The sequence below is a fragment of the Paroedura picta genome, chromosome 7, assembly GCF_049243985.1.
Source record: "Paroedura picta isolate Pp20150507F chromosome 7, Ppicta_v3.0, whole genome shotgun sequence".
NCBI lineage: Eukaryota > Metazoa > Chordata > Lepidosauria > Squamata > Gekkonidae > Paroedura > Paroedura picta.
The window spans coordinates 123,249,773-123,271,272 of NC_135375.1; the positions used below are offsets into that span (position 1 = coordinate 123,249,773).

General features: G+C 50.3%; 2 protein-coding genes across 2 annotated transcripts in view; both read right to left on the reverse strand.

Moving 5' to 3' along the window:
* Window positions 1-365: 365 nt before the first annotated feature.
* LRRC58 (leucine rich repeat containing 58) lies at window positions 366-10,227 on the reverse strand. Its single transcript, XM_077346300.1, has 4 exons — window positions 9,634-10,227; window positions 7,601-7,729; window positions 4,881-5,158; window positions 366-3,614 (listed from the first exon to the last, which is right to left on the reverse strand). Exons 1-4 carry the CDS (start codon window positions 10,131-10,133, stop codon window positions 3,406-3,408), a joined length of 1,116 nt encoding a protein of 371 aa, XP_077202415.1. The 5' UTR covers window positions 10,134-10,227; the 3' UTR covers window positions 366-3,405.
* A 2,674-nt stretch (window positions 10,228-12,901) lies between these two features.
* The window catches only part of FSTL1 (follistatin like 1), a 40,214-nt gene continuing 31,615 nt past the window's right edge, over window positions 12,902-21,500 (reverse strand). Inside the window, exons 10-11 of the mRNA XM_077346301.1 lie at window positions 16,494-16,591; window positions 12,902-14,305 (exon numbers count right to left, since the gene is read on the reverse strand). Of these exons, the coding sequence (XP_077202416.1) occupies window positions 14,261-14,305; window positions 16,494-16,591 (143 nt within the window). The 3' untranslated portion in view covers window positions 12,902-14,260. The remainder of the gene's footprint in view (window positions 14,306-16,493; window positions 16,592-21,500) is intronic.

A 21,500-nucleotide genomic window follows, 5' to 3' on the forward strand; every position in this document is an offset into this window, starting at 1 on the left:
AAATGTGTAGCACAACAAAATCAGAGTCCAGTGGCACTGGACCCTTGATTTTGTTGTGCTCTCAATATTGAGGTCCACCTTACTTTCCACCCTGGGAGGCACTGAAGGACCTCCCTCCCATGAATCGGCCATCATGTCCTCTAGAGCAGGGGTGGCCAAATCGTGGCTCTCCAGATATCCATGGACTACAATTTTCATGAGCATCCCCTCCCCTAACGTGGAACTCAAATCCTGCCAGAAGACACAGAGGCGGAAGGAGTGGGGGGCCTTGGCACGCAGTCCCACCGCATCCTTCAGGCATGATGGTTTATTCAGTTCCTTCACGCAGCCACACGTGGCGTAAGAAACGAGAAACGAAGGTCGGGTTTAGTGTTCAAAAGCAGCTTATAATTCATAATGGAATACTGTTAGGAACACTCTACACCCCTGCCAAAGTATTAAGATTAACAAACAGAAGGCACCTTTAACAACTTGTGTCAAGGAAATGCAAGGCACATGATCACGGAGGAGGAGCGAGGTGGGCGGACTCCTTCCTTCCTCCCTCCCTCCACAAAGTTCCCAGTGCAATCAAGTAGGGCAGACAAGCAAGCGTCAGGCTCATGGCACAGTTTAAGGTGAAGCATGCTGAAGCACAAGAATAACTCCCAAGACACTCGAGTGAAGCATTCTGAGCGCATTCAAGCAAGGAAACCCCCCCCACACACACACATCTCCCTGGAGCAATTAAAACGCATTAAATCGACTCTTTGAAATTGGCTAACAAAGAAGCGCTGTTAGGGATTAAGTTTCATTACCTCCACCGTGTTCAAATCCCTCCCCATTCACTGCTGCTAACTGGAATATAAATTCGAGGGCTCCCGTCTTGCCAAGCACCCCCGATGGAGACTTCAAAGATGGGAGCGGAAAGGTTACAGAGAGACGCATGAGAAAGAACACAGGAGTACTTCACAGGCCGGGGGGGGGGGCATTAAAAATACTCAGCAAGACCTGCAAATCCTGAATGGGAAAAAGCATGCAGAGACTAGAAACTGTATTAACTGCTTTCAGTCAAGCAGCTATTTTGGTCCTTAAAACCATTCCCGACTGAATTTAGCACAGAGGCCCTGAGTTTAGCAACACCCACCCACTGTTCCTGGCTAAACAGATAGAAGAAAGAAGGTACGGTAGGAAAAGATGGGGTTATTTAATGCACAAAGCGCTTCTGCCATTTTCTACTCCTACATGCAATGGAGATTTTTAAAAGGGGAATTTGTATCTGCAGGAATGAACAGGTGTTCTGACAAAGCCTTAAAAATGCCTGCAGACAACAAAGATTCTACAGAAAATACAACCTTCTATTTATTGGGCTCAGAATCATCCAGCACATCAAGGGTTACACAGGAACGGTTAGTTTTGATTTTTAGGCTTTTTCGTTATTGCTCAAAGGATTGAGTGTCTCCGAATGCTGTTTCACTAGCAGGAATCTTTTATATATTAAGGTTTCTTGTTCTTTATCTTTCTGGACCCGAAAATGCACATGCAGCCCAGTTTCACATTTCTCCGGTTCCATAAACAGCAACAATTGAGGCAATTTCTCTTGCCGTTGCTGCTGACCAGCAACGGAGCAGCTGCCAGAAAACGCGAATACAACAGTGCAATCTTAAGCACGCATACTCAGAAGTAAATCCCAGTGAGTGCAATGGTACTGACTTGTGAGGAAGCGTGCTCGAGGATTGCAACCTGAAGCCTCAGATACCCGCTTTCTGCCCCAAACCAAGACTCCATAATGGGAGAATCGCTGACGGGGAAAGACATCAGGAGGACTCTGTCCACAGCTTAAACTGTCAGGGTTTCATTTTATGAAGCACAAGTTGCTCCAAAATATCTTCAACTTGAAAACATGCTTGTGGAAGTTAACAGGACAGAGCTTCCGACTTCAAGAGAAAGAGGTCCTTCTTGGGAGTCTGTCAATAACCTTGTACTAGGGAAATAGGAACAGGTTTTACTTTTCATGGCTGGTTCTCCCCTGCCTTCTCCCTAGGAGTTTGCCTTCCTTGTTTCTGAAGGGGATTCCCCCCTCCTGCCGTGTCTTTCTGCAAGGCAGGCTTTCTGCTACAGGAGCTCATGGCTCATCAGCCATCAAGCAGTATTCTGCCCTTTGAACAAACCTGACCAAGACTTTCCTTTCTCTGAATCAGCATATTTGTTGCAAGCCTTAGGAAATGGTTGCGAAAGGATCGTGCCTGTGATGACCCAAGCAACTTGTGTGACCTTCTGCTGCTTTCATTTTATCTTCTATGATGATAAAGGTTGAGTGCCCCGCCTAACCGTCACTCAGATATGAACCGAGGAGGGAGGAAACAGGAAAGGGTTTGGATGAAAGGCTCAGTTCTACAGGAGCGTGGGAGACGGCTGCAAAAGCGAAACCATGCACCGCAGGACAGGAAGAGATGGCTCAGCATACAACATGAATGGCCTGACAGCAGCAGGCAAGAGATGACCGTAGTGGTACAGAATGCTGGTCTGACTTTTCAGAATGATATAGGCACAGGCATTAATATATCCTATGGTGCTGACCGCTACTTTTCTGGGTAAGGAATTACGTTCTTTGACATAAAATAGAAACTTGTTAAATAATGGCACTTGGTTGCAAATGAATTGAAGTGTGATCCTAATTATGTAGTTTACAGGTTAATGAGGATTTTTACTCTGGCAATTGATAAAGTACTTAAAACACAGTGGGGAAAAGTTCTCTGAGAGGCACCTGAAGAGCGTCTGCAGAGCTAGAGGCACACGTCAGAAATGGCTCTAGGAAGCTCTCTCAAAGAGACGAGCAAAGCGGAACGAAGGCACTAAAGATATTCCCAAAGGTACATGTCAAAAGGAAAGCAGAGCGCGTTCTCTCGCTCCATCTGAAACTGAACACCGTCCTAGACAGCAAGGTCCAACGAGAGTAGGAAAATTAATACGCTTTTGTGGCTTAAAATAAATAGAGAGAACAATTAAGCACTTCTGGGGGAAAGAAACAAGAGTTCAAGTATGATTGACACTAACACTAACCCCTGGGGGCTTCCCACCCACCACCCTCCTGACACTCTTTTATCACAGTATATGCCATTCAACACAGTCCTCTTCGTATCAGTCTCAGGGGAAGGGCTTCAAAGCCACCTCCAATACTCCCCCCCTCCCCACCATAATGCACGCCTTCATAGACGGCCCCTGTGTCCGCTCTCCTCCTCCCTCCGGGAGCGCAGCACAGGAACCAGTTCAACATCTGCCAAGACAGCCTTTCCCATGAGTGACAGATGCATGAGCAGGCCGACTTAGCATTTCACAGTGCTCCTCGGAAAGGTTTTCCTGGCACTGTTGCTCCCCGTGGCTGCTCTTCTCGCACTCAGGTACCGTTCCCTTCCGGGCTTCTGCCTTTCACCCCAGCAGAACCTTCTGCATGCGGCGCGCAGAGACAAGGGCTTCGTCTTCCGAGTCGGACTCGCTCTGGGAAGTAGAACTCTGGGAGGCGGAGCTGTAGGGGGAGGAGCACTCCGGGGAACACAGGTAGTGCATCAGCGGGAGGCGGTACTTCCCGCAAAAGTCGACAAACTTGATCTGTCGGACGCAGCTGTCAAAGTAGACTCCTGGGGAAGAAAACATTGGGTTGTGTAATTCTACGTGCAAGAGGATCCGGAAGGGAAAGGGTCAAGGGAATTCTCTCACTCAGACACACTTGGCAGTTGGCCCCACCCTTTCATTGGTTAGAGGTCAAGTCTCTTTGGCCCTTGTTTGCCTCCTACAGCAAGTTAAACTTCCTGAAGCTAATCTGTTCAAAGTTAAATGCACCTATGGGAATAGGTAAGATGAAGTAAAATTTCTTTCTCTTCTTACCATTGGAGTCAGACCATTGTTGTAATTTGTTTGAACAGCATTTTTCTGGTAACTAGGAAACACTGAGGACCGGGGATACTGTGTCAAGCACCTGTGCTTCCAATACAAGTTATAATTTTTTCAGATTTAAACCAATAAAAAAACAGCAGTTTAAAGCAATGGATGCTTTGTCAATAGGGTAAATGTACCTAAAACATCTTGATGCAGATGTAAGCCAGTGTTTCCCAACCGGGGTTCTGGGGGGGGGGGGGATTGGAAGGGGTCCCTGGCATTTCCCCTGCTGTCTTAGCTAGGCTTGGGAACTGGCCATTTCTCTCGTTCCCCCTTGCATGAGCGGTTTAGTCTGCTGATGGTTTTCCCAGCTGGCAGGAGGTGGAGGCTGCATGCTCATGGGAGGCTGGCATCCCTAGCCAAGAGCTACTATACCTGGATCCAGTGTAAGGACTGTGCACAGGTTTCCCTTCCAAGTAACCATAAGAACACTAGAGAGTCCAGCCCTCTCTGTCCAGTGTCACTAAGTGTCACCAAATCCCAGGGATCATCAAGAGGCAAAGCCAGAACTCCAGAAGCCCTCCCACTGTTGCCCCCAAGCACCAAGAATAAGACCACTGCCCCAGTCATTAAGAACAATAAAGGTGCCATGTTGGATCAGGCCAATGGCCCATCCAGTCCACCAGTCTGTGTCACACAGTGGCCAAATCTCGAAGGCTGTCAAGAGCCCTTGTGCCACATAGGGAAGGCCGTGTGAATTACAAGTCCCCAAAGTCTCTGTGGTGGAAACCAACCAATGGGAACGTGCTTCTGGAGTTCTGCCCATATGGCCCCTGCTGGCTCTTCCATCTGTTTTGGTGCAACAACTGGTTAATTATGCTACTCTTTGGATGTTTTTGTATCTTGTGACGGCTTCAGGCAGCCAATACCTGATCCATGTCAAACGTGTAAAGTGTTCCCTCAGTTGCTACGGAGTTTTGAAATCCATTCAGACTAAACCGAGGTAACTAACTACTTGCAAAACTCACCTCCACATTTTGGATTGGGGCAATTGCTGGCCAGATCCAAGTACTGCAGGAGGCTCGCAGGGAGATCCTGAGACACGTAGGGAATGTTGCGGGTCTTAATGGTGCGGCCAGCCAGTTCCTGGAGGCTGGGGGGGTTGTACGTTAAGTCGCGGACAAATCGCACGACCAGAGGATTCCCACGCAAGCTCAGCTCTTCAAGGTGGACGAGGTTGAGGATTTCCCGAGGAAGGTAGGTCAACAGGTTGTTGTGGAGGCTGAGAGACCGCAGGGAAGGAAGCCTAGAAGTCAAGGGGAAGAGAAGGTCAGGGGAGGCAGGCTGCATCAGGCTTCGAGTGCTCTGAACGCCTAGGGCTCCCACAGGAGAAACCCCAGGGAGCTGATCTGCATCCCCTTTAATGCCCTTGCTGCAGAGGTTAAGTCTGGAGAATACGGTTTGGTTCCCCACTCGTCCTCCACATGCAGCCAGCTGGGTCACCTTGGGCCAGCCACAGTTTCTCTCAGCCCCACCTACCTCACTTGTCGTGGGGGGGGGGGGGGAGAAAGGGGTAAGTAGGTAGTTGTAAGCCACTTTTGAGACTCCTTTGGGTTGCAAAAGGCGGAGTACAAAAAAAGTAAGCTCTTCTCTTCTTTTCACTATCACAGAAAATAACAGTGGAAACTACCCCAGGATTTTACAGCATGTTCCGAAATGTAATCCTTTAAAAATCCTTTTTTTGTTTTTTTGGTAGCACCTAGCCTGAAGAAACATCCAGGAGAACTCAAACACTTGCATGTTCCTGGGATGGTACAAACAAAAGGTATTAGGTGGGCTGTGTTCTGGACAGGGGGAGGGGCGGGATTTCTCAATGGTAAAAAAGTTGAGGAAGTCTGGTTTAAGATACCTGAAATGGTCTTCCTCCAGTAATGGTCTCCAATCTGTTTACAGAGGTATTTCAAGCCAGGACAGTATCAAGAACTAAATACAAATATCAAATCATACCACAGTGACAAGAATTCTGCCAAAGTGTTTAACTCTCCCGAATTTCTCTGAGTTTAGCAACTTCCAGACAATTAACAAACCAAATGCCTTCAGGAAGGCCACTGCACAACAAGGAAACGCCTTGACCAGCATGGCTGACAACTTGCATCTTTATGCCAGAGGAAAGCTGCCCGGAAGGTCCTCTAGAGCAGGACGTGCACAGCTCACCTCTCCTTCCTCCTGCATCCCTGGCAGCCAGGCCTTTATCACATCCCATCCATCCTCGTGCCTCAAAGCCACGCCAGGTTCACGCAGAAGCCAGCCGTGAAAACTAGCCACATGGTACCCAAGGCACTGGGACTGCTGGCCTGGCTTCATAGCTGTGTATCTGGCTGCAAAGGAAGACTCCGCCACAAGATGCAGCAGAGGGGAAGTCCTTCTTGTGGCATCTAGATTCCCAGCACGTCCTCTGTCCAACCTCTTCCAAAGATCTGAGAAGGGGTGGGGGGGTTGAGACAGAGGCACAGATCTCAGGCACACTGAAATTCCTGGGACCTTTCCACCATGGAGCCGGGTAAAGAACAAATGGCTCCAAGCCTCGTGGATGTTGGAACTGCAGGACATTTTGACTGTCTTGAGGGGAAACTGCTAGGAAAGAAGTATAGCCAAGGACTTCTTTTTCAGCAGTGCATTCTGCTGCCTTGCATCACATCTGGGTCCTTCCTCCCCCACCTCCATGCTGGAATCTCCCAGTTATCTTTGGGGATTCATGAGTTTCCTTGGCTTTGACCTATGAAAGCAACTTTAGCACCTTTAAAAAATGTGCAGCCTTCCTTTCCTAGCGGTTTGTCACATGAGCACATGAAGCTGCCCTCTCCCGCATCAGATCTTCTATCTATCAAGGTCAGTATTGTCTACTCAGACTGGCAGCAGCTCTCCAGGGTCTCAGGCAAAAGTCATTCACATCACCTACTGCCTTTAACTGGAGAGGCCAGGATTGAACCTGGGGTCTTCTGCATGCCAAGCAGATGTTCTACCACTGGACCACAGCCCTCCTTAGGTCTTACATAACAGGTTGCCTCTGTGTCAAGGACTCCTTAGACTGCTGAAGTGCAATTACACCCTGTACTTTAACCCTTTAATTGCTGCTACCTTGGCAGCAATTGACCAAACCTGCTCCTCAACCCATCCAGGTAAGATTGCATACTTAGGGGTACTCTTCTCCTACACAGATAATGCTTTTGCACACACAATACAACAAGAGGCAAATCACAGGCTGGTATACGGAGGTGGCGAGATCTGCTGACAGGGCCAGTGAAGTTATGCAGGGTGCTCTTCCACCAGGCCTGTGGTTGAGGCCAGGACAAAACGAGAACAAGTCTCTGGCTCCTACACTCCCTGCACAGAAAGGCCTCCCATTGCAGGGTTGAAAACAGAGATGGAATGCCAGGGGAGCTATGGGACAGATAATTTTAAACTGTAATAGATTTTACTTAACTTGCTATTAAAATGTTACTGTAAGATTCCCCGAGCCTACTTGTGGGGGGAGGGGGTAACCTATAAAATGCAATAATTAAAAAGATAATTAATAAAACGCAGTTTACAGGCTAGAAATTACTGTCAGTCACCGCTGCCCAGCGTATGCTGCAGGACGTCTTACATGAAGCGGCACAGGCACAGCTTCTTCCTGCCGAGCTCAAACACAGTGATTTAACCACAACAAGCCAAGATTCCAAATAAAGGAAGGGTGAGAGATACTCACTGGGCCAGCTGCGGGGGGATGCTCTGAATCTTGTTGTCGCACAGCACGAGGTAACTTAGTGAAGGCAGGTTTGCCAGCTCCGGTGGGATCGCAGTTATGAAATTCCCTCCAAGGTACAAAAACTCTAAACTGAAAGAGAAGTGATAACATTCTTAGTCAGCTTCCACTTCTCCCCGGCTCACGTTGTTCACAGCAGAAATCACGTTTTCCCAAAGAGCCACCCCCACCCCATATGCAGGAAGACACAAGCAGGTATTAGCACGATCCATGTGGGTTAAAGACAGGCTTTTTCAAGACTAGTCCCATTCATTTTAAACCAGTGCTGCTGCCATACTTTTTGTCATACTTGTATTTCATCTAGCTTGATATTACGCACATTACCTGTAAGGCTTGCCTTTTAAACTTTGGGGGTGGCAGGGAAGGGGAGCACACCCATTTAACTAATAACCAAAATCAATGAGGATAGAATCAAGTGGGTCGCCGGGTTGGTCTGCAACAGCCCCAAAAAAACAAAAGAGACCCAACAGCCCCTTGAATAAATCTTGGTTGGTCTTAAAAGGGCTGTGGAACTCTTTCTTCTTTATTTATTATTATTTTTATTTGAATTTATTACCCACCACTCTTGACAAAGCCAGCTCATGGGAGGTTACAAGATAAAATAAGTAGAATACAAATCCCCTACATCCCCCCCCCCACTAAAACACAATTTAACACAGTACAAAACCAGCAAGAGAATGATGGCGATACAACCCCCCCACCTACCCCAGCTGGGAACTAGGGAAAATTGCTGGCCACCATTGTTAGAATATGGTGGAATACCTTCCCTCCTTTGGGGGGGGGGCTCTCCTCCAGGAGCTCATTCCACCAGGTTGGGGCCAGGGCCTTTTCGGTCCTAGTTGAGGTCAGGAGACCCTCTTTGGGGCTGGGAGTGAACAGGCCCTGTGGGGTGACAGGTGGTCTCACAGATATGTGGATCCCAGACCACATTAGGCCTTGAAGGTCAGTACTAAAATCTTGAACCTGATCCAGACTATGTATTGGACTCTATTCTTTATCCTTGTTTATTTGACTCTTTATTCCTTCTTTACTGGACTCTTTATTTATCGGACTCTTTCCTCTTTATTTTTATAATCCAGATGTCCCAGACAGATTGCTGCCAATGTCAGTGACAACTGACAATCCTTACTTATTGACTTTTTATTGTTCTTTATTCCTTATTTATTGGACTCTTTACTCTTTATTCTTATTTATTGGGCTCTTCTTTCTGGACTTGTTATTCCTTATTTATTGGTCTCTCAATTCCTTATTTTTATTCCTTGGGCTTTTCACTCTTTATTCTTATTTATTGGGCTCCTTTTTTCTTCTTATAATCCGGGAGATGCCCCGGACACATTGCTGCCAGTGACAGTGACAACTGAGTCCTCACTTATTGGGCTCTTTGCTTTTTATTGCTTATTTATTGTTCTTTATTCCTTCTTTTTTGGACTCTTTACTCTTTATTCTTATTTTTCTCCTTTTTTCTTCTTATAATCTGGGAGATGCCCCGGACACATCGCTGCCAGTGACAGTGACAACTGACAATCCTTACTATTGGTTTTTTATTGTTCCTTATTCCTTATTTATTGGACTCTCAATTCCTTATTTTTATTCCTTGGGCTTTTCACTCTTTATTCTTATTTATTGGGCTCCTTTTTTCTTCTTATAATCTGGGAGATGCCCCGGACAGATCGCTGCCAATGACAACTGACAGTCCTCACTTATTGGGCTCTTTGCTTTTTATTGCTTATTTATTGTTCTTTATTCCTTCTTTTTTGGACTCTTTATGCTTATTTTTCTCCTTTTTTCTTCTTATACTCCGGGAGATGCCCCGGACACATCGCTGCCAGTGACAACCGGCAGTCCTTATGTCTTGGGCTCCCTCTTCTTCGGTCCTTCCTCGGTGCCTCCTCCTTCCAGGGTCCGCGGGCTCCCACGCTGGCCGGGGCTCATGGGTCTTGTGGTCCCTGCCCCCCCCCCCCCGCGGCCCGCCTCACCTGCGCAGGTGCTGGATGTCGGCGGGGATGGCGGCGAGGCGGTTGCCGCCGAGGCTGAGGCTGCGCAGGCCGCGCAGGGCGAGGAGGGCGGCGGGCAGGCGGGCGAAGCGGTTGCCGCTGAGGTTGAGGACGCGGAGGGCGCGGCCGAGCGGGGAGGCGGGCAGGCCCTTGGGCAGCGCGCCCTCGCCGCCCAGCCGGTTGTTCTTGGCCAGCAGCGTGTGGAGGCGGCCCAGCGGCAGCAGCTCCGCGCCCAGCGACGCCAGCCCGGCCCCGCTCACGTCCAGCACCTCCAGCCACGGGAAGCGCCGGCCCAGCCCCGCAGGCAGCCCGCCCGACGACACCCACGACCCCGGCACCACCAGACGCCGCGCCGGCGACGAGCACGAGGACCGCTCCGGCTCCGGCTCCGGCTCCGCTTCCTCCGCGGCTTCCTCCTCGCCGTCTTCTGAGGCGCTCGGACGGCGCCCCTCAGCCGCAGCTCCCGGCGCCGCCGCCGCCATCTTGCGCGCCTCCCGGCGCCGCCCCGGAACCTGGTTAAGACTCGGCCCCGCCCGCCTCGCGCTGCAAACCTCTCGCGATTATTCACAGGCCCGGGCCGCCCGCCGCCCTCGGGAAGGCTCGTTCCCGGGCAGGGGGAGGGAAAATGGCGCCCGGGCCGAACCACTTCGCGGGGGGAGAGGGGAGCCTCCTCCGCCGCGCTTTCGTGGAGAAGGCTAGCCTCTCAGGGGGGAAAGGGGCTTGGCTAGGCTAGGGGGTTCTTTCTTTCCCCCCGCCCACTCCTCTGATATCTAGAGTATGGCGGGGAGGTTGGCTGCATGTCACGGTCTCAATGGTAGCGACCGAGTTGAGCCGGTGCCATAGGCCTGGGCCAGGGGTAGTCAAACTGCGGCCCTCCAGATGTCCATGGACTACAATTCCCAGGAGCCCCCTGCCAGCGAACGCTGGCAGGGGGCTCCTGGGAATTGTAGTCCATGGACATCTGGAGGGCCGCAGTTTGACTACCCGCGCTCCCGCTGGCAAGGGCTCATGGGAATTGTAGTTCGTAGGCCTCTGGAGAGCTCTACTTTGGCCCGCCCCTGAGGTAGAAGCTGTCAAGGAATCGCTCAGCAGCAGCTCAAGCCTACCTCGCGGGGTTGTTCTGAGGACGCCTAGGCATGGAAGGAGGGGGTTAAAAGTTACAATGCAGGGTTATCATCCTCATGCTAGAGGACAGGCCCTCTTTTGATATCTGTCCTCTTTGAGGCTTTTATTGGTTTATTATTTTTTTTAATTTATATTTATATACCACCCTCCCCTGAGACTCAGGGAGGTTTATATAGAACGTAGAACAATATATATATATATATTTAAAAACATGATGAAAGTTGGGAGGCTGCGCCTGTTTTGCCCAATAATCCCCCACTGGAGGCAAGCTTCCTCTTCAATATTGTGTCTCTGTGGGTTGGGGAAGGGTCCTCTAAAATGATCATAGTTTGAAGTAGGGATGCCAACCTCCATTTGGGACCTCGGGATCCCCTGGTTTTACAACTCATCTCCAGGGGACAGAGATCAGCTCTCCCCTGGAGAGAAATGGCTGCTTTGGAAGATGGTTTGTAACAGGTTTGCTGGATCGGGGAAATTCGGTTGATGTCGCTTACTTGGATTTTAGTAAAGCTTTTGACAAGGTTCCCCATGATGTTCTGATGGATAAGTTGAAGGACTGCAATCTGGATTTTCAGATCGTCAGGTGGATAGGGCATTGGTTAGAGAACCGCACTCAAAGAGTTGTTGTCAATGGTGTTTCATCAGACTGGAGAGAGGTGAGTAGCGGGGTACCTCAGGGTTCGGTGCTCGGCCCGGTACTTTTTAACATATTTATTAATGATCTAGATGAGGGGGTGGAGGGACTACTCATCAAGTTTGCAGATGACACCAAATTGGGAGGACTGGCAAATACTCCGGAAGATAGAGACAGAGTTCAACGAGATCTGAACACAATGGGAAAATGGGAAATCGTGTTCTACAGCAAAGGCAGGTCAGGGGAGAGACTCCAGCCGATAGGATATTCTCTAACCAACTGAACGTGTTCCACGGAGATTGCCACATTGTGGATTAGCCAGATGGTTTATCCTCCATGTCTGTAAATGGATTTATGCACAGCAGAGCAATCATGTACGGCTAGTGTGGCCTGCTGCTTGTTTTGTTATAATTAAAATTAGTTTTGCTTTTCATTTGTGTGTGTTTTTGAGTCCCGTCTGCTCAGCCCTTTTGGCTATCGACCATGTCCATGGGAGACTCCCACAAGACGCTGCTTACTTAAATCTTTTGGATCAGCCAAGATTTAAACAAAACAGGTGCTTCTTGCGTCAATCGGAAGGGCTAGATCAGGGGTAGTCAAACTGCGGCCCTCCAGATGTCCATGGACTACAATTTCCAGGAGCCCCTGCCAGCATTCGCTGGCAGGGGCTCCTGGGAATTGTAGTCCATGGACATCTGGAGGGCCGCAGTTTGACTACCCCTGGGCTAGATGGTTATGAACGTTCCCTGTGCTGAGAGTCCACTCACTTGGGCTAGGTGTAGAGATGTCAAAACCTGGTGCTGGTGACCTTTAACAGGCGCTTGATATTTATTTTTCTTCTTCTTCTGGGCATGTATTTCATGCATCGGACAAAGGGGCTGAAAGCCTAGGACCACATGTAAGAAGAAAGTGGGTCTGGGGTCTGAAGCAGCAGAACAAAGGTAGAGTCCGCTGGCCCCTTGAAGACCAACCGAGTTTTATTCTGTGAAGAAGCTTTTATGTGCAAGCCCCCTGCTGCCTCTGGACTCCAACTTGGAGCTTTAAGAAACTTGTTGGTTTTCCGGAATCCTTTTTGGTACAACAGAGAACACAGCTGGGAAGGGGGGCAAACACACACACACCGGTGCAAAAACGATACTCCCCTTTTCTCCCCAATGGAGGCCACACATGGTTGATATACGATTTTATCGTCTCTATTTTCTCCCTGTTAGGGAAGGGTATGCTTTTAAAATTATTTATTTATTGTGCGTCATGTGAGTTGTCATGTGAGTTGTAGCCAGGTGATCCGAGGATTATCTGGGAGCCAGGCAAGGGATATGGGAGGGTGGTTTGCTGTTGCAAAGTGCACCATTTTCTCTCTCAGGGCCTGCATCCAAAGATGAGGCATCACTTTTTCCTGGCCAGAGTTCCCCCTGCCCCTCCCACCCCCGATCGAGCTCCCCTCCAAGCCGACAAGTTTGAAGAAACAAGTAAAGGACGACAGCCAATCTGTTTGGCGTTTGGTATACCCAAGTGAGGAGGCCAAGGTCCCCCCGACTTTATTGTCATGGTTCCTACATTGTGTGGGACGGACTCTAGTCCCGTGCCAGAGAATGCGACCCTGCTTGGGGCACAGTTCCCTTTCCATGCACGGGAAAAGCAAAATCCCAGCAGCTGCTTCCCTGACAAACATCAGAGCAGCATCACAACCTGGAGGCCCCAGGTGCTGGTATCAGTGGTAGGGCTGCAGGGTCTAGAACTGTTCTCTGGGAACAAGGAACCTCTCCTCAGAAGGATGCCTGGAGAACTGGCTGTGGGTGTTTCTAATGCCAGTCTCCCGCCCCAAGGTGTGATCAAGAGTCCCTTTCCTTGTAGAATAGACTCTCAGGGTCACAGAGAGTCCCTGTCCCTGTTTGAGCTGAAATACCAGCTCTTGGGAGGGCCTCCAGTTCTCTGATTCCCTTTGGTGCTGCTGTGATTTTACTTGGTTGGGAGGGAGGGGGGGGGGGAGACATGTCGCTATAATACAAAGCTGGGACCAGAAGTACAGCATCCCCCCCCAGTAAATATAAAACCATATCTATTAAATCCAAGATACAAAAAAGCTCAATTTTAAAGCCATTAATTAAAAAAACCCAAACGTCAGTGTGCGTGTGATAAGAAAATATACTGTAGCACCTTTGCAAAGAGAGGGGGGAAAGAAAATGAGGTCACTTTGGAGCCCACGAGGCCTTGAGGCCCTCTGGCAAGGTCTGAGATCGAGAGGAAGCCCCCCCCCACTTGCCACGTGATCGACCACCCCCAAGAAGCTGTGGGCATGGAAGGGAACAAAGGCGGCGGTCTGAAGCAAGGTCAGGATGGGAATGGGGGGAGAGTAGGAAGGGGGGGCGCATGGGGGGGTGCATGCGTGCATGCAGAGAAACTGAAAGGCCAGATGTCCAGATGCGAGGCCAGGAGGCCTAGCAACCTTGCTCCAAACAGTTGCTTAGCAACAGGCATTTCCTTCCCAAGCCCCTGCAGGTGGGGTAGTGGTTGTGGGCAGGGGGCTTCTCGAGAGGCATTCCCAGGGAAGGGCTCCCCGACTGGCAAATAAAATTCCCAGAGGCTGTGGGTCGTGGCGCATGCTCCCGTGGAACGCCTCCGTGGAACGCCTTGTGACCCTCGCTCATCCCAGCCACGGTTGGTGGGATCTTTTTGTTCCTCGGGATTTCAGAAGCCTCGCTTTCCTTTGACCCCTCCTTTGATCGCTATACAATGTAAATATCTGTGACTGGGCAATCAATTCTAAGCACGTTTGCATATTGAGATCAGCACGGAAGGAAGACCGGTGGGTGAGGCAGAGAAACCGCCTCGACTTGAGGCAGCCGCTTCTTACATCTCTTTGGTGCTCAGTCGCTTCATCTTCTCAGAGGTTTCCTGAAAGACAGACAGACAGACAGACAGGCGTGAAGGGGAGGTTTGCCCACCGGGGCCAGGGCCTTTAACAGACACAGGTGGATTTACTGATACTCAGTCATGATATCAGGGTAGGCAGGAGATGTTTGGCAGCTGGTGGGAAAGTTGTGGGGGCAAAAGGGGCGGCGGAGGGGGAAGCGTCCTGAGAGAAAAACCAACAAGAAAAAAGATCTCATTCCTAACAGAAGCTCTGGCCACAGAGCTCCTGGGGATTCCTAGAGATACCTGGAAGTGACAAAGGTAGTTCTAGCAGCTGCTGGGAACTCTATAGTAAGGGTACCACAGCATTTTCAATGATTGCTACAGCCACCCTTGTCACTTTTCAGTAGACTCATAGGAGAGAGAATCACAGTTAGAAGGGGCCTTACAGGCCATCTAGTCCAGCCCCCTGCTCAATGTAGGATCAGCTTTAAGCACCTGGGATAGGGAGCTCTAGGAATCATCAGGAACTCTATGAACCGAACTTTTTGAAAAGATCAGACGCTTTCTTTTTAATGTTTCTCCTCAGGACAATTGCACCCCACTTTTGGCCCCAGTTTCCACCCACCAATCATTGGCAGGGAAGGGCTGCAGTCTCCTCCCACAAGGAGTCTTGTAAAACTGCCCTTTTCACTTTCCCCCCTGCTTTCGGCAGCTTGGCTTGGTACCCAACACAACTGTCTTGAATGACCCTGGAGTTCTGCAGCAAAAAGGAGGAAGGGCCCCAGAGGAGGCCCAGAAGCTGATAACGATGTCTCCACCATTCTGGGCCTTTGCCAGAACAATCAGGGACAGAGTTTATACCCTTCGAACTGCACAGAAGTCAACAGACCTTACAGGAAGGGGCTGTAATTGCCACAAGATCTTGGAAATGTCCCGAGCCTGCTTTTTACAGAAGCTGCAAAGAAAACCTTGCAGGCCACTTCCAGATACGAGAAGATACATATGGACTATCCATCACATTCCAGTCTGACGAGGGTGAGGGGGAATCAAACCACTTTTCAAGATATTAGTCTGTGACACTTTTTAAAAAGTAATGTTTATTCCAACACGAAAGAGAAAGAGTCCAGCAGAGTTCTAATGAACGCCACCCAGGTACAGAAAAAGCACTTCCTAATAGATTTGCTAATGAACTCCACCCAGACATAGGACAAACACCTCCTAATGGACTTGCTAATGAACTCCACTCAGACACAGGACAAACACTTCCTAGTGCCAAATTCACTATAACCAGCCCAATAGCACCTTAAAGACTATCAAAATTTGTGGCAAGGTACAAACCTTTGTGAATCACTGCTGTCTTCTTCAAAGTAGCGGCACACAAAAGTTTATTCCCTGCCACAAATTTTGATAAGTCTTTAAGGTGCTGCCGTATTCTTGCTCTCTTCTACGGCTACAGACAGACTCGCATGGCTACTAAGTTTATCTCAACATGAGCTTTTGTGAGTTATGCTCACTTCTTCAGATATGTGGCAGTCATAGGACATATGCTGGCCAAACTTATGGAAGAATGCAAACCAGAGAGACCTTTCTTTCCTGTTTTTACACTTGCTAAATATCAATAAAGGTTCAGACCTTGAAGAAGAAGAAGAAAAAGAAGAAGAAGGTTGGTTCTTATATGCCGCTTTTCTCTACCCAAAGGAGGCCCAAAGCGGTTTACAGTCACCTTCCCTTTCCTCTCCCCACAACAGGCACCCTGTGAGGGAGGTGAGGCTGAGAGAGCCCTGAGATTACTGAAGAAGAAGAGTTGGTTCTTATATGCCGCTTTTCTCTACCCGAAGAAGTCTCAAAGCGGCTTCCATTCGCCTTCCCTTTCCTCTCCCCATAACAGAAACCCTGTGGGGTGGGTGAGGCTAAGAGAGCCCTGATATTCCTGCTCGGTCAGAACAGTTTTTATCAGTGCCGTGGGAAGCCCAAGGTCACCCAGCTGGCTGCATGTGGGGGAGTGCAGAATTGAACCTGGCATGCCAGATTAGAAGTCTGCACTCCTAACCACTACACCAAGCTGGCTCTCATGAAACACTGGCTTGCAGGATATTATGCTCCTGCTTAAGCCCAGACATCGACACACGCAGGATTCAGCAGCAAAAAAAGCAGAATAAAAACTCTGAGATGAATATATGGCCGGCACAGATCGAAGGCCCCCGGGTCCCTGCAGGCCCATCCTCACCTGATGCTTTTGCAGTTCCTGAACGTATCTGGCCAGTTCCTCTTCCGTCAGCTTCTCGTCAGGCTGCTGTCCCTGGGAAGGCATCTTCTGAGTATTACCTGCCAAACCAAACCAAGTCCTTAAAGCTGCAAGTGACAGAACATGGACCGCTGAGGACTCACGGGGTCAGCAGGCAGGACAAAGTCACCACAGACTTCACCATGTCAAGTTTAACAACGAGTGGCTGAGAAAACCATATGTCAGCCAGGCCAAACACGGACCACAGAATAGAAAGTGCAGTTCCCTGTTTAGGAATCCCTGCTTTACCAAGGGTAGTCAAACTGCGGCCGCTGCTTGACTACCCCTGGCCTAGACAATTCAGCCCCAGGTTTCTGCTGCTTCTTCACCACTGAGCCCCTCTGAGCCCAACTTGAGCCCATTCACAGGGGGTGTTAGCATTCTACCAGGTCTTGCTGTGAGGCTTGGCATACACACACAGACACCAAACTGCTGGATGCAGCCCCTCAAAACTTTTATCGGGCCCCTCTGCCCAGCCTCATGGCCACCTGCCATTCGACTTCATCAACAGCCGGGGAGAACCAGCCCTGGAGAGAGGCAACGTATTGTTCTGGCTTCAGACCTTCCGAGGGAAACAAGGCAGGACTGAGCCCGGCCACTCACCGTGAGGCTGAAAGGGGGCCAGCTGAGGCCGACTTGGGACTGAGAGCCATGCTGAAATGGGGGTGGACTGGGGCTCTTTATTTCAGAAAGGGCTCAAGAAGAAGGAGCATAATGAAAAGGACAGCATGTCCTCCCGGGGTCTGGTCGCTGCCAGGGAGGCAAAGGAGGGGGTGGGCTATCCTGGCAGGTGTTCAGAACAGCCGGAGCGGGCATTCAGGGGTTCTGAATAGGGGCAAACTCTCCGTGCATCAAAGGATGCCTTTCTTTGCTGGACTACGTAATTAGATGACTGAGTTCACTGTCGTGGCCAGGCCAAGATTTAAGGGAGCAGGAGCAATGCGGGGGGGGGGGGGGGGATCAAAAACCTTTCAAGCCCCACCAGACCATGAAAAGGTCTTAAGGATATGCGCTATTTCAGCTCTGTCTGTCTGTCTTTCTTTTTTTCTTTCTTTCCTTCTTTCCTTCCTTCCTATCCCCCAACTTTCTCCCCACCCAGAAGGATTTGCCTCCTCCTCCTCCTCCTCTTCCTCCTCCGTTTTGTCTTCACAATGACCCCATGAGGTAGGCCAGGCTGGAAGTGGGTGATCTAATGATTAAAGAAAACAGAGGAACAGACCTATCCACTGACAGAAGTCCTAAAGAATAAAGAAACAAGGAAAACCACAAAAATAGGGCATTTTTCTTTATCTGTACACCGCCCGTGGCGCCGCGGGCGCCACGGACTAAATAAAACAGTAAGGGGTTCTGGGGCGGGATGTGTCCGGGATGAGGAAGGGTCCGGATTGGACCCTTCCTCATGACAGACAACCGGAGGGACCAAACGGCAGGCGCGAAGCGCCTGCCGATTGGTCCCTCCGATTCCCAGCCCCAGCAACTGCGAGCCGCGCTCAGCGCGGCTCGCAGTTGCTCCCGGCCTGACGCGGTGAGAGGCGCGAAGCGTCTCTCACCGCGTCAGGCCGGCCCCAAGGAAGCCCCCGCCGCAAACACAACACAAGACTCCAGCCGCCAAGAAGCTGCAGAGAAAAAAGAAACACCCCTGGAGGAGCCTTTCGCCGCTAGCGCGACAAGAGGCAGCAGAAAAAAAAACCCCTGTAGGAGCCTTTCGCAGCTCCAAGCAGCAGAAAAAAAAACCCTGTAGGAGCTCCAAGCCCACGAGAGCTAGCAGAAAAAAAAAAACCCTGCAGGAGCCTTTCGCAGCTCCAAGCAGCAGAAAAAAAAACCCTGTAGGAGCTCCAAGCCGGCGCGCCGACGAGAGGCAGCAGAAAAAAATTAACCCTGTAGGAGCCTTTCGCAGCTCCAAGCAGCAGAAAAAAAAAACCCTGTAGGAGCCTTTCACAGCTCCAAGCAGCAGAAAAAAAAACCCCTGTAGGAGCTCCAAGCCCACGAGAGCTAGCAGAAAAAAAAAACCCTGTAGGAGCCTTTCACAGCTCCAAGCAGCAGAAAAAAAAACCCTGAAGGAGCCTTTCCCAGCTCCAAGCAGCAGAAAAAAAAACCCTGAAGGAGCCTTTCACAGCTCCAAGCAGCAGGAAAAAAAACCCTGTAGGAGCTCCAAGCCGGCACGCCCACGAGAGGCAGCAGAAAAAAAAAACCCTGTAGGAGCCTTTCGCAGCTCCAAGCAGCAGAAAAAAAACCCCTGAAGGAGCCTTTCCCAGCTCCAAGCAGCAGAAAAAAAAACCCTGAAGGAGCCTTTCCCAGCTCCAAGCAGCAGAAAAAAAAACCCTGAAGGAGCCTTTCCCAGCTCCAAGCAGCAGAAAAAACAAACCCTGTAGGAGCCTTTCCCAGCTCCACGCAGCAGAAAAAAAAAAACCCTGAAGGAGCCTTTCCCAGCTCCAAGCAGCAGAAAAAAAAACCCTGAAGGAGCCTTTCCCAGCTCCAAGCAGCAGAAAAAAAAACCCTGAAGGAGCCTTTCACAGCTCCAAGCAGCAGAAAAAAAAACCCTGTAGGAGCTCCAAGCCGGCACGCCCACGAGAGGCAGCAGAAAAAAATTAACCCTGTAGGAGCCTTTCGCAGCTCCAAGCAGCAGGAAAAAAAACCCTGAAGGAGCCTTTCGCAGCTCCCAGCAGAAAAAAAAAAAACCCTGTAGGAGCTCCAAGCCGGCACGCCCACGAGAGCTAGCAGAAAAAAATTAACCCTGTAGGAGCCTTTCGCAGCTCCAAGCAGAAGAAAAAAATTAACCCTGTAGGAGCCTTTCGCAGCTCCAAGCAGCAGGGGAAAAAAACCCTGTAGGAGCCATTCGCAACTCCAAGCCGGCACGCCCACGAGAGCTAGCAGAAAAAAAAACAAACCCTGTAGGAGCCTTTCACAGCTCCAAGCAGCAGAAAAAAAAAAACCTTTAGGAGCCTTTCCCAGCTCCAAGCAGCAGAAAAAAATTAACCCTGTAGGAGCCTTTCGCAGCTCCAAGCCGGCGCCCAGGAGAGCCAGCAGAAAAAAAAAAAACCCTGTAGGAGCCTTTCGCAACTCCAAGCAGCAGAAAAAAATTAACCCTGTAGGAGCCTTTCGCAGCTCCAAGCCGGCGCTCCCACGAGAGGCAGCAGAAAAAAAAAACCCCTGTAGGAGCCTTTCGCAGCTCCAAGCAGCAGAAAAAAAAACCCTGAAGGAGCCTTTCCCAGCTCCAAGCAGCAGAAAAAAAAACCCTGAAGGAGCCTTTCCCAGCTCCAAGCAGCAGAAAAAAAAACCCTGAAGGAGCCTTTCCCAGCTCCAAGCAGCAGAAAAAACAAACCCTGTAGGAGCCTTTCCCAGCTCCACGCAGCAGAAAAAAAAAAACCCTGAAGGAGCCTTTCCCAGCTCCAAGCAGCAGAAAAAAAAACCCTGAAGGAGCCTTTCCCAGCTCCAAGCAGCAGAAAAAAAAACCCTGAAGGAGCCTTTCCCAGCTCCAAGCAGCAGAAAAAAAAACCCTGAAGGAGCCTTTCACAGCTCCAAGCAGCAGAAAAAAAAACCCTGTAGGAGCTCCAAGCCGGCACGCCCACGAGAGGCAGCAGAAAAAAATTAACCCTGTAGGAGCCTTTCGCAGCTCCAAGCAGCAGGAAAAAAAACCCTGAAGGAGCCTTTCGCAGCTCCCAGCAGAAAAAAAAAAAACCCTGTAGGAGCTCCAAGCCGGCACGCCCACGAGAGCTAGCAGAAAAAAATTAACCCTGTAGGAGCCTTTCGCAGCTCCAAGCAGAAGAAAAAAATTAACCCTGTAGGAGCCTTTCGCAGCTCCAAGCAGCAGGGGAAAAAAACCCTGTAGGAGCCATTCGCAACTCCAAGCCGGCACGCCCACGAGAGCTAGCAGAAAAAAAAACAAACCCTGTAGGAGCCTTTCACAGCTCCAAGCAGCAGAAAAAAAAAAAACCTTTAGGAGCCTTTCCCAGCTCCAAGCAGCAGAAAAAAATTAACCCTGTAGGAGCCTTTCGCAGCTCCAAGCCGGCGCCCAGGAGAGCCAGCAGAAAAAAAAAAAACCCTGTAGGAGCCTTTCGCAACTCCAAGCAGCAGAAAAAAATTAACCCTGTAGGAGCCTTTCGCAGCTCCAAGCCGGCGCTCCCACGAGAGGCAGCAGAAAAAAAAAACCCCTGGAGGAGCCTGTCGCCGCTTCAAGCCGGCGCCCTGGGAGCCCCGGCAGCCGCGCACAGCGCTGCTGCTGGCGGCTCCCTGCCCTCATGGCCCCAGAACACAATGGAGCCGCCGGGAAAGCCGCAGAAGAACAAAAAAATGCAGAGGAGCCGCCGCAGCCCAGCGCACCACACCTGATGCTCCTCGGCAAAAACTACGAGACGCCGAGGAGCCGCCGCCCGCCTCCTCTTTCAGGTAGCCTGTCCCTCGCTCTGTCCCTCGCCTGCCGCTCGCTCTGGTCCCCACCTGCTAGCGCCCATTGTCTTCTTCATACAATGGGCTTTTTTACTAGTTTATCATATTGCCAGTGGATAGGTCTGTTCCTCTCTGTTTGGAAGTGGGAACTGGCCCAAGACCTGACTAGGAGCTAGGAGGACTGCCTCCGAATGCCAGTTCTGCCATGGGAAAGCCATGAGTGAGCCCTGAGCCTGCCCCCCTCTTGGGCTAGCCTACCCCAGTGGGTGGGTGGTGAGAGGGGGAGTGTGTGTGGAGGGGGGTGTTTCTGAATCAATAAATCCAAGAAATACTGGCTTCACATTTCTATTTCCTGATCCTTAAGCTAACGAAGTGAGTCAGATCTTTGGCCTATCAAGGTCATGATTGCCCATCCAGACTGGCTGGCAGTGCTTCTCCAGTGTCTCAGGCGGATGTCTTTCCCAGCCCCTCCTCCCTGGTCCTTTCTAACCGGAGATGCTGCCGGGGATTGAACCTGCAGCCTATGTCTGCTGAACAGATGATCTGCTGCTGAGCCTCTTTCTT